The sequence below is a fragment of the Pteronotus mesoamericanus genome, unplaced genomic scaffold, assembly GCF_021234165.1.
Source record: "Pteronotus mesoamericanus isolate MK-2021 breed Mesoamerican mustached bat unplaced genomic scaffold, CSHL_Meso_final contig_68, whole genome shotgun sequence".
Lineage (NCBI taxonomy): Eukaryota > Metazoa > Chordata > Mammalia > Chiroptera > Mormoopidae > Pteronotus > Pteronotus mesoamericanus.
The window spans coordinates 22,588,433-22,601,539 of NW_026555234.1; the positions used below are offsets into that span (position 1 = coordinate 22,588,433).

A 13,107-nucleotide genomic window follows, 5' to 3' on the forward strand; every position below is an offset into this window, starting at 1 on the left:
CAATGCAAGTGTTTAGAAGGTTGTAAGAAATAGACTGATCAAAAAATATATTAAACAGATTTGGAAGGGGGTGGATATAAAGTTAGCATTTCTGAGTCACAAAAACATTCAGATAGCAATTTCAGAAAGGTGTAACTTTATTTAAATCCAAGCTGCTGTGAATTCTATCATGCTGCAGACACCTCTGACTCAACTATCTTTGCTGGCATATTGTTATGCTGACAAAGTCACACGTAAACTGAAAATTCCCATTTCGTAAACAAGTAAGTGGGTTCCTGATGGTCTAACTTTTGTCCTAAAATGAAACTTTGGAAAGTGAAGTCCTTGCTTGACTGACCCTGTATAATCCACTTCTCACATTAGCAAAGCAGATTCAAGTATTTTTCACCCAGAGAGTCACTATGAACATTAATGTAATATTAAGTCTGATACTCTGCTTTATGCTTAGGAAACACAAAACACATCACTGGCTTCCTTGGCTAGATTTCCTGAGACAGAGTAGTACAGTGTGTTAATTTGATCATCTTTATAATACTAGGGGCTCTATTTCCACTTCTGTCCATAAGATAACAAATATGGAATACTGGGTCAGAAGCATGGAAGCCAAGATATCTGATATATACAAAATATGAGTGCACTTGCAGGCAAATACAGGTTGGGTGATGCATCTTCCTTCTGCTGAACAGAGTCAGTCACATGGGCTCTGGTTATATGCTTCATGATCACTACCTGGTCACTTACACAGAATGAACTGGACATGTGATGCAACCATGCAGATGGATGAAAAGTCATCAACCATTGCAGGGAAGGGAATGGGTGAGATACATTTGCACATCATGGACTTTGGTACAGGCAACCTGCCCATACATCACAAAAAATGATAAGAGGTGTTGGGCCCACACACCAGATGTAGTAAGATTAAATGAGATACCTACTAAAGGCCCAATACAGTATCTAGCTTACAGATATTCAGTATATCAATGTTACTAGACATTAGTTTTCTTTCCTTCTATATTTAAAATCTACTTTGTGGGAGGGGCATTATCGATATGTCAGGGGGAGCTGAATTCTAAGATCACAATGTTCCTTTTAGCTCAATGAATAGGATGAATCTAGCAGTAATTTTACCTTTGAGCAATCCTGTCTTATCAAGAGCTGGCAGCATTGTTTCATAAAGATAGGACACCTCTCTGTGGCTCTCTGGCCTGCCAGCTGGGGGAAAGAGAGGATGGAGAAGGGAATTCCTGTTTTTGATACCAATCATGGTCCCAACCCTGTTCGAGACGATTGCCCAACCAACTTCAGAGATGAAACATGTCTGCTGGTGGTCTTATCAGGAAAGAATAGGACCCAAAGAAAACAAGCAATTAGGAAGTCTTTGTCACCCAACCAACTTCTACAAGTTTCAGGAGTCTAATTTTATGTGACCCTGTGGACACAGACCTTTCCTGTTTGGAGCAGAAGTGATAACTAGACTTCCACACCTGAACACAGGCCTAAACATCTATTTTCCAGGTTACTAAAGATGTTGGCCAGGGCTGGACCCGGGCAAAATTAGAAAATAGAGGTGGTGTGTTGCAAAGACTATTGGGACAGATCACAATACCTGGATCCTGGCTCTAGCATTAACTAGTTATATGACCTTGGATAAGTCATATCTTTTTTTAAGCCTTGGTTTTCTCATGTGTAAAATGAGAGTCATAACAAGACATTCAGTATATCCTGAAGAGGAGAAAATACAAAGTGTTTTAAATAGATACCAAAACAAAGCCATAAGTCTAGGCCTGCCCCCCAGATTCATGCTTGCTCCTTCCCTTCAAGTTTCTTCCCTCCACCCCTCTTCCCTTAGCCAACAGTTCCTCAGGGTGGAAAATAAATCTAGTTAATTCATAACAAAGTGTTAGCGTCATGAGTGACTCTTTCCTATTCCATCTGCATGCAAATGAAGCTCTGGCTTTAGGATCGCACATGTTAGTAAGGGAGAGGGTGGAAGAAGGTAGGAGAAGAATGTACGTATGGGCGGAGAGGTGGGTGTGTGGTCAGATATCCTTACGTCGAAACCTCCCTCATTGCCCAAAGGCAGCAGCCTGCTCTACTTGATGCAAAGCTCCCTGCACATTATCTGGCCCCACAGATACTGTGAAATTCTCTCTGCATCCTCAGTCTGCAGTGACACTGGCAGATGCTAAACTTCGGCCTGTCTAGAACAGTTAATTAGGTTATAGAGGCTGCCAAAAATTCCAAAGTCATCCTAAGAAAGGGTGAGACTTTCAGACCTGAAGCAAAGGTCAGAAGATACAAATGCTAAGCCGAGTTGTAAGAGAGAAACCACCAAATAAAGAAGGGGCAGGGAAGAAAGAAAGGAAGGTGGGTCCTCAGCAACATGGCAACTCCCTTATCAGCCTCTTACAAACAGCACTGAGATCAGGCATAAAGTGGTCCTGTCTCCCTTCTCCAGTGGTAAGTACGGCACATTCATACAGGCTGATACTGTAACAGATACTGTATACTCATAACCTGTTCCCGAACTCTCAGTCCATACCTCCTAGGAGAACCTTCCCCCTGCTGGAGAACGTTGCCACCTGAGAATAATGAGGCTGGAGAGGAAAAGGAGTTAATTTGCTAAATGGAATTAGTTGAACAAATGCCTGGGTAGGTTCAGGGCTTCTTTATTGCTTGCATTAAATTATTACACAGTAAGAACTGTTGCCTGGCCCCTGGTTCTCAGCAGTGAAGAAAGCTGCCTTAAAAACACAGAGACCCACTTCTTGTAAGAAGATTATCCCAGAAAGTGTGTAGCAAAATAAATAGCAGTGCCTAGGACTTCACTGCCACCAGCAGGGCCCAGAAAAAGTGCAGGCCCGGAGGGAGGCAGGAGCTGGCTTCTGCTGCCTACAGAAGCCGCGGGCGAGACGTGAAACTTAATAGCCTAAACTCCTTCCCTCCTGCGCGCACCCACCCCTTCCCCAATCTCAAAGATTTGGAAAAGCTGCTCTTCCTCTCCAAAAGGTAAGAGTTCCTGTCCCCAAGCTCAAAATGAGGGGTTTGGAGAACAGACTCCAATTAAGGGACAAAGCAATCCCTTCTCCCTCCTCCCTTCCCCCCAAGTTTTCAGTCCTGTTCTGGGATTTGCAGTATTTCCTCAGGGGCAGTGGAGTGTGACCCAGAGATGGCAATTACAACTGGGTCCACCTGCATCTCACTTCACCCAGGACCTTGACCAGACCCCTCCGGCCGTCCACCTCGTGCCGCCGACCGCAGGTAGCACCGTCCTGCATCCGCTGTGGCCACTATCTGGTAGAGCCAACTCAAGCTTTGCATGGGTTTGGAATAGTGGCCCAACGCCAACTCTGATCTTTAGCACCTAACCCCGAACCGCGGTCACCTGCGTTTTGCTGGACCTTGCGCGGGGCGGCGCCGGGCGCAGGGCACCGGCAAGGCCCGTGGGCCCGAGTGACGCTGGGCGGGCGGAATGGCTCCGGAATGCGCTGAAGCTGGAGCAGGACGGACCCTCTGGAGCCTTCGAGACCTTGGGAGGGCTCCCCGCGGATTTCCGCTTTTGGAAAGGTTCCACGACCACGCGACGAAGAGCACGTGAGTCGCACAGCTTTCCTATAAAAACCACCGCTTTGCTGCGCGTCAGGAGCGGAGGGAAAAGGAGCAGCAGGACAGGGCCACCTGCTCCAGAAAAGACAGGTTGGCGGTGACACTCCCTCCAAGACGCCCAAACGGCGCCGCGTTTTGCTACTTCAGACCCTGGGGATCTGGCCTCTGTGCGTGTGTCTAACTTTGAGGCCGTATTCTCGGCACTTAGGCATAGACCCGCAGACGCCGGCACCCGTGCATTCCCGAAAATGCTCAGGGCTTCTTTGACCTATAGGAGAGGTGGCGTAGTAGCAGGGATCTCGGGCTAATTTCTTTCCTGTCCTCCACCAAGGAGGCAGCCTTGTGCGCTCGAGATCGTCCTCTGTTAAACCCTGGAAGTCCCTGGGTAGCCGGAGGCCCGAGCCCTCCCCGTCCTTTAAGCCGCGGGAGGCAGCATCCGATAAACTCCGTGCGCCTTTCGGAGATAAAGTTTGGTCTACTTCCCACGCCCTCTCAGTCCCACCTCCTAAGCAGCCCCCTCCTCCCGCGGCAGGCACGGGAGGGGAGATGGCCGCGGACTCCACGACAGGCGCTGGCGCTCCCTGGCGCAAAGGGGCGCCGCGCGCGTAGCCGCCGGCACGCTGACCTCCCGCTACCACCGGCTGCTGCGCTGAACCCCCGCAGAGAGCGAAGGCGGACGCCCTGTGGGGCAGGAGGAGGCGGCGGTGACAAAGGCCCGAGGGTCCGTATGGCCACTCCCCGCCGGCCGGTGGTGTGCGCCACGGAGCTCGCCGGCGGCACCTCGGGCTCGGAGCGGCTCTGAGCCGCGCTGCCTGCGGGGATCGACTTCGCTGTTCCGCGGAGCCGCCGGCAGGAACTCGAGAAGCAGAAGGCGGCGGCGGCGCCTATTCCTCCTAAGGGCGATGTGGCCGGCCGGTGCGGGCACCAAGCTGCCCTGCCCCCGGGACTCCGCGCTTCGGCGAGCGGCTTTCTCCGGGAACCTCACCGCCCTGCCTTCTCACCTCGTGCCCGCCGGCCGCAGCGTCCGGGTCTTCATCAGCGCCAACCCTGAAGGTAAGTCGCTCGGATTTGTCTGTCCTTCTGTCCGTCCGCAGGGCGGGATCGGCAGAGAGTTCCCGCAGCACAGCCGGGTGTGGCGTGCGTCCTCCGCGCTCCCTTCCTCCAGCTAAAGCCTTGGCTTCCCTGAGCGCGTGGGAATTTCATTTGAATCACTTTTACTCACCTCGCTCATCCCCTCTGCCTGCTGACTTCCCCTACGACACCCATTCTCTCCCCCTGGGTTTCTCCTCTCGGTCGAGCTAAGAAACGTCCCAGGCATTAGCAGATGCTTCTGGAAGCTCCAACCTGCCACCGCGTTTCCCTTTCTTTTAGCGGTTTCTTCTCCGAGGTTATCGCAGACCAGTAGCTCTCCGCGGCCGGTTCCCGAATAGGGACACCCTCCTTCGCTACTTGTTCAGGCCGAAGCGAAATGTTCCCCAAGACTCGCGTCCTTGGGGGACCGAGAAGACCGCTGTCTACTGAAGGCCGCTGAGGTCGCCAAGAAACAAGCCGTGGGGTCCTGGGATCAGCGGGCGCTCAGCCGAGAGCTGGTTTCGCAATGGATGCTGAGGATAAGCCCTTCTCTGCAGTTAGGTCCCAGGCTTGACCTCTCCGCTCCAGAGCCTGACCTTCTCAGCCACGTATCTGCTTAAGGCTGAATACCTACCTGGTCGTCGGGCGCTAAGTGAAACTTGTTGATTTATTATATTCACAAATCACAGCGGCTGAGCGCTGGGAGGTTAATCCCTTGCTCTTCGCTGGTTTTTAGTTCCCATCCTGAAAGTTAACTTTCATTCCCAGTAAGTGAAGAAAAAGTAGGGTGCATTTGACGTGAGCTGGATAAGACCTCAAGAATTGCCTGATCCCGAACAATAAATGCCCCGTTGTAAGATAAGTTCTTAGGAGACTGAAATAAACGTGCGAAATCCGAAACGAACTTTTTCTGCACTCTAACAAGTCTGGAGTTTGACAGAAGAGTAAAAAGAAAAAAGGAAATTGACAAGCAATCATTGCTTAGAATCATTTAAAAACCCAAGGCTCTGGTTTCTTGGTAAATGCACTCAGAGAAGACCAACAACAACAAAACTTTTGGGGGAAAAATTATTTAAAAAAGCATACTAGCAGAAACTAATTCTAATTACTCTTAGAAGTACTTTGTACTTTTTTAGGTGGAGGCACCAACTGGCCTTTTATCAATTTGCAACTCACTTATACAGAATGTAATAACTAAGGAGATTTTTAGAAAGCTATAGTACACTCTAAAAATCTTTTTATTTCAAATATGTCTTCCAGAATTTTTACTTTAATCTGCATAAAGAAAACCATGGAGATATGCAGCCTGCTGAAGGATTACAAAAATTGCTAAAACATTTTTAAAGTGTTTTAGAGAATTGTGTTGGAAAATGGTTAGTCTTAACGTTTTCAGTTCCCTGAGCTTGAAAGAAAAACCTCATGAAGCATTTAAATCCACTGATGTAAAACTATTTAAATTGGTTTTTCTTTAGATAAGTTGCTTCTAAAATACAGTGAAAATTGTTAATATCAAAAGTTAATTTTTTTGTTAAATTTGTAATTTCTGGGATAAAAACCAATGATAATAAATTAAAATTGAGTCAGCTAAATATCGAATTAATCTTCAAGATTAATGTCAGTTTTCTCAAACCTGTCCTTGTGAGCCTTTAAATTCTCTAGTTTCTTGAAATAAAGACTTTAACATATATTGATCTTAGGAAAGCAAACAGGAGAGTTGCTGATCATGTCCTCCGGTCACTGTGCTGAGCAGCTTGTGCATCAGCCTTAAAAGATCAGAAATGAGAAGCTTCCCCAAGAAGTTTCAGTAGGGGCAGGACCAGAGATTGCATCTGAGTTAGAGAGTGCAGGGTATGTCGAATAGGAAAGACAGAGACGGGCGTTTTTTAGAACCTGAGTATGAAGACTTGCAATCTTAGTAACTGCTCTGTGAGAGGCAGCATTTTACTCTGAGACCTTTATGGATACAATTCAGGAAGCAAATGGTGTGTTTTGGTACAATCCAATATTAGATTCTTGGCCAATACTCAAGAGCCTCTCCACTGTCAAATTAAGGCAAAGAACATTATCTCATGCTTTCCTTTACAAGTAGAAATCCAATTTATGCTCTAAATAAAAGCTACTTTGTGTTGAACTCATAGCAATACTTTTAAGAATCCAGCCAGGGTCTCTCTCACTTAGATGATTGTTTTTATAGGTATTGTTTTACAAGGCTGTGTGGAATTTCCCATCAGTAACAAAGATAATGCATGCCTTTAGAATGGAAAACTTACTTTTCCATATATTAGCTCATTGAATATTTTAATTTTGATTTCCATTAAACCCTGTGAGGAGGGTGGACCAGAGCATGTTCTCCCTATTGTACAGATGAGAAAACTGAGGTTACAGCAGGTGACGCTACTTGCCTGAACTCATATAGCAGAATGAAACAAGTGTAGAGCTTTCAGGGGAATCCAGACATCTCTCTTGGTACTCTGGCCAGGGCTAGGTTCATGCCAGATTTCTGTAAGATGTCTTATATCCATCTAGACAAGACTTAGCTAGATATAACTGGACAAGTGGGGTCCTTATGCTTGATGCCTGACAGCCAGGAGAAGCTGAGTAGTAGGAAGGGCACATGGCTGGCCTGACCCACCTGACCCCCACCAAGAGGTAGCCTTAGAAGCATTCAAGAAAATTTCAGTATATTCTGAACACTAATGGCAGGTAAGGGCCGTTGACCCTTATTGGGGAATGTGGCTTTTAACTCTAGGATTGCACAGACTCACCCTCCCAGTCACTTATCAGCAGTGGGTAGACAGGGCACAGACCTGCCCTGCCCCACCCCACTAGTGGACAGAGTTGCCCCTTTAACATTTAAGGCGTGGAGGGTCCGGGAAGAACGACAGGTTTACTTACAGGAGAGGAAAAAAGGGCTGGGCTGTTCGTGCTCAGATTTTCCTTCCAGATGCATCCACCAGATTAAGTCACCTCCCTCCTGAGGTGTAGCGGGTGACCCCGCCCAGGGCTGCTGTACTTGTGGATCTCCCTCTGTGTATCAGCAGACATCTGGAGTGGAGAAGAAGATACTCAAACACCTATTTTTTTGTACATTCCACCCCCTACACAAAATTATGCATCTTTGAGGGTTGTGTACTTTTGTCCACAATAACAGTGGTCAGATGCTCAGTCAATTCCCAAGTACATTTTTTACTTTGCATGCCTTTGCATCTTCTCTGGATACCCCATGTTGTTGGAGTCTCGGTAGAAAAGCTTGTTGTCCGTTTTGGCAGAAGCCACGGTGAATAAAGAAATATTTCCCCTGCAGTTGCTGCAACCAGTGGCCATTTGCTTTAGCAGATGTTCCCAGACAAGAGGTAGAAAGATGTGCTGGCAAAATTAATATGAAACCCATGAGTACTCTTCACCTTGGTTCTTCTTACCTTCCCTACAGTGTTATTTCCAAGTATCCCTGGCTTTTTTTCATTTTTATAAGTAATCAGAAAAAAATACAATTGAGCACAGCAAAATAATATATGTGTATATATACACACACAGCTGTTTTTATGCCCCAGAAACATCTTTAAAAGGTAAGAGTCTTTTATGATAAATGCACATAAAATATATGTAATAAATCAGTTCTAAAATTGTAGGGATTGTATTTTTAAATTGTTCAGCCAACATTTTTTCAGGCAGGAAGAGAGGATTAGATACAAATACAGACTTCACAGTCAGACTGCCTGGGTTTGACTCATCAGTCCACCATTTAATGCTGTGATTTCTTGAGCAGTTGTTTAACTCTGTTTTCAGTTTCCTAATCTCTAAGAGAGGACAGTAATAGCACCTGCCTTGCAGGGTTATTGAGGAGATTAAATAAACTCATAGATGTAAAGCACTTAGAACAGTTGGTCACTTAGTAAACATAAAGTTAGCATTTACTGTTGTTTGTGGTCTCTTTATTATTGGTAGTTTCCACTGTGACCTAGAGACCCCGCAGGTGTGGGTACGCAAAGATGAATGAGGCCTTTCCTGCCCTGCTGGGAGGTGGTCCATAGAGCCCTATCAGTTAGAACTCAGTGAGAAAACAAACCACTTGTAATACTTCGGGGAGCTAGGTGCTTGGAAAAAAGCATTGTAAGGGTCTGAGGAATGAAGGGGCGTCATTAGGCATTTAGGTAAATTGCCGAAGCCATCCCTCAAAGGGCAGAAGCCACCGGTGGGATTACAGTTGGTACTGGGTAGCTGGCTAGCTTCTACAAACACGCACATGGGCTGAAAGCGTGTTATACCCAACACAGCCCGTGGCCAAGGAACTTCCCTGTCACCCTTGGCCTCCAGCTGCCATGGAGCTATGGAATACGGCCCTCTGGCAGAACCAGAATTGCGTTGGCATCCTGGCAAAAAGTAAGACTGGAACTTCAAGCTTCCAGCCCCTGTATGGCAAGGGAGAGAATGAATGGAAGTGGTAACAGCTACTCAAAACCAAGAGACAGTATCTAACCCAGGGGAGGCAGGAGCATTCACTCGTTTACTTGTTCAACAAGTAAACATGCATGAAGCACGTACTCCATATGCAGTGCTGTTTTGGTGCTTGGAAAACAGGCAGGGTTCTGCTTTCATGCGGTTTACATAAAGATGGTAATGTATGTGATGAGCACCATGCTAAAACATGAGCAGAGCATTAAAGAGACACCAAGGAGGAGTTAAGCCTCCTTGCGGGCTCAGAGCGAGGAGTTGGGGTGGGGGGGGGCCTCCTCAGAGAAACAAGTAGAGAGCCAGGGCATAGAAACTACTCTGCATCATAGTAAAATAGGCAACGTGAGGACTAAGGTGATCTCTACAGGCAGTAGGAAGGGATTATCGTTCAATGAAAAGCTTTTATCTCTTGGAATAAGAGTGGAGCTGATGTCTTGAGGTGATACTATCGTTTGTCCTTTGAAGGTGGCTCATTTACAATGACATTTAAAAGAAAGCACATCTAGGACCATACAGGTATGCTATATACAAATAGATATGATTTTATGGCTTAATAAATCATCAACAGATCTTTCAAAGTTCTTGTCACACCATGACAATGACACCATTTGCCATTTTAAAGGGCATCTGCAAGTGTGTATTCTATTTCTGCTGTCTTTTGCTGGATATTAACGTACCCCAAAGCTTATGACTTAAAAGAACAATTTATCATTTCTCACAACTGAATGTCTGGGAATTTGGGCTGGGCTCAGCCTGCAGAAGCAGAGTTTCTTCAGTTCCCCAAGGCGTTGGCTGGAGTCACTCAGCATTCAGCTACGCCTGGGAGGGCTGGACAGTCAGGGTGCGCTTGTGTGTCTGGCTCCTCAGGGCTCCTCCACGAGGTCTCACTCGCCCCAGTTTTTCTCTTATCCCCCAGGAGTCTAGCCGAGGACTCATTAAAGGGGACTGGCTTCCCAGGAAAGGGAAGTGTCAACTGCTGGCCTTCTTAAGGCCTGGGCTGGGAAGTCCCAGAATGTTACTTTTGCTGCTTTCTGTCTGTGCAAGGCATAGGCCAGCCTGGATTCCCAGGAAAGAGAAATAGCCCCCCCACTGAGGAGAGGTGTGTGCCTACCAGGAAGGGCAGGGATTAATGGTGGCGGACTTTGATAGCAGCAGAACCCCAGGCTGTATAGTGTGTACATCCTTTGACCTTTGTTATAATTAGATTAAATGGTAGAATGCATGAAAAGTCAGTAAACTAGTAGCCTGGCACAGTGCTAAACCAGTGCTAGAAATCATGGTTGGTGATGATAAGGATAACTTGTTGAGGATGGACATCGACTTTGTAAATGCCACCCTTCCAGAACCTCCCAAGTTCTAACCTAAGAACAAATACTGGAGAGTTTGTAGATAGGAAATCAAAATATTCCATTTTGACTGATAAAAATAACACTGGAGGAAGCTTTTGTGCCTCCTAGTACTAAACACCAGAATGAAACCTTCTTTCACGCTAACGGGCCGCCAGAGGGTCTGCCCACGAAACATGGAGCCTGGAGGGGAGCGCGTACCCCATACTTCCTGTGGACAGGTCAGTCCCCGGGGCGGCCACTGAACAGGTGCGTCGCGCCTGCTGGTTTATTCTCCCTGCATTTTCCAATCAAATAAGTTGCCCCTTATGGCCTCCACTCCAGGCCTGGAAAGAGCAAGTGAGGAGGTAAAGAAGAGGACAGGAGTCTTAGGCTCTAGAAGAGACCTCCAGTGAGAGGGAGCAAGGCTTCTCCCCTGCCATGAATATTTATTTCAGTTGTAACATTTCTGCACGGTGGGATCCTTTAATTACTCAGGATCCTTTAAATTAAATACCTTGTTTCACAAAATCCAAATTATATCACAGCCAAGTATCTTAATACAAAGAAGAGAATACAGTAAGATATGTGACATAACCTTATACACAAAAGCAAGACATATCAAATATCAACATAAGAATACTTTTATAGGAGAAGTGCTTGGACAGCCTTGGGAAAAGTCACCTTATCTCTCTAGAAATAATACATTATTTTAAACCACTAGGTTTTGGGGTAGAGTGATATGCAGCAATAGACAACTGAAAAAGTGCAAACTCTCAAACACCTTTTAAAATGCAAAATTGTACAATTCTTACTGAGTAATGGGAATTCATCTACAAAGTAATTGGGTTTAATAAAGTAAGCTTGAAGTTATTTTCAACTCAAAAATTCTTTTAAGTTTTATTTTTAATGGTCATATTATTTAAATAAATGTAAACCATGTAGATGGCTCAAAAGTATACAGAGGTGATGAGTTACATACAATCAAATTGAGAAGAAAATCTGGTGTTACTAAAAGACAGGCACCTTTGTATTGCTTCTTCAAAGCTTTCTTTTCCATCATATTTTTTGTAGAAATCAAACAAGATTCATTGAAGAAATTAAAGTTGGCTGATATATAATTAGAAAAGGGAGTTATGTGATATAAAGTTAATAAAAGGATAAAATACAGCTTTGGATGCAATTCAAATGAAATAATACTCACTTCTAATGAAATACTTCCTTGAAATCTCATTTTCAATCCAAAATATATCAAAGACTTTGACATGGATACACTCAGAAGAGCAAAGCCCAGATGTCAGGTGTCTTATTCCAAGAGTGATTACAGAATCAAACTCAGACATGAAACCACAAAATTGAAAGTATCATAATGCTTAATCTGATCCATTATGTGTAGTGTCATTCAGAGAGATTCTTGCCACTCAGTATATTTCCTTCCGATTTTATTCTAAGCTGCAATATTTATTAGATACCCATTGTATACAACTGAACTCCCAACTGGTTGGTGTAGAGAATTACTAAGGAAGTAAAAGACACATACTACTCTCTTGAGTCTTTAGACTCATCTATTTATAAGTCAGGACAAACACAACTACTAAAAGTATAAGCATTGTGGTTGTGAGTGGGATGTTTACGTGAAATGCCAGTTTGAATAATCAGAATCAAACTGTCCAGTCTGATTCCCAGTCAGGCATGAGATGGTCGAATTTAGTCAAGAAGCAAAGACCAAGATGTATCAAATCTGAGAAATAGACCTTTCCATTGTGGCGGCTGGAGGGAGCTGGTCCAGATCCAAGGGAGGAACACAGTTTTGGGGGCTTCTGGTCAAGATTGTGGCATAGGCAGACCTGGCTCGCCTCTTTGCACGACCACATCAAAATTTCATCCAAATTCTAAAACAGCCATCATTCAGAAATGTCAGAAAGCGAGTTGAATGGAAGTCTGACAACTACGGATTTAAGAAGCCACATCCACCGAGACTGGTAGGAGGGGTGCAGACATGGAACACAGCTTTTGAGGAGAAAGCATTTGTTGCCAGAGAATCTAATATCAAAGGTTACTCAGCAGATGGGCAAAGCGTATGCTGAAATTTAGTTTCCTTGAGTGTCAGAAGAAGAGCTTGGGAAATTACTCAGACAGTAACTGGAGGGATTCAGGCGGGTGCAGAGATTGAAGGTAAAACAAGGGTGTGGGCACAAGATCCCCATCCTGGGGGGGAATATGGGGGTGGAGGCCAGAGGACAGGGAGCGTCCAGTAAAACCAGGGCAGGGTCCTGCCCCCAGTCATAAGGCGGGACTGAGGTCCTGGGACAAGGCATATTGTCAGGGCTAGAACCCAAGGCCAGAGTCAGAACTGCTGCCTCAGTGATCTGTCCCTGAGCCCCAGGGGCTTGGGATAGAAATGATGAGACATTTCCTGGCTGAGGTCACTATTGGGTCCAGGGACTGGGAACAGCCAGCACTGCCGGTAGCATGAAGTGTGGCTTCAGGTTTCTCAGAGAATAGATGCAGGGGCTGGGCAGCGGAAAGCGTTATTGAGTAAAAAGAAGGCATTCAGAGCAACATTTGAGAGATCAGAAAGACCTGATTGTTGTAATGGAATATGAGATGCTCCAGACAGACAGAGGGAACAGTATATATCCCAGAAGTCTCA

General features: G+C 45.6%; 1 protein-coding gene across 1 annotated transcript in view; it reads left to right on the forward strand.

Moving 5' to 3' along the window:
• Positions 1–4,508: 4,508 nt before the first annotated feature.
• The window catches only part of NWD2 (NACHT and WD repeat domain containing 2), a 139,325-nt gene continuing 130,726 nt past the window's right edge, over positions 4,509–13,107 (forward strand). The window contains exon 1 of the mRNA XM_054582249.1: positions 4,509–4,659. Within this exon, the coding sequence (XP_054438224.1) occupies positions 4,509–4,659 (151 nt within the window). The remainder of the gene's footprint in view (positions 4,660–13,107) is intronic.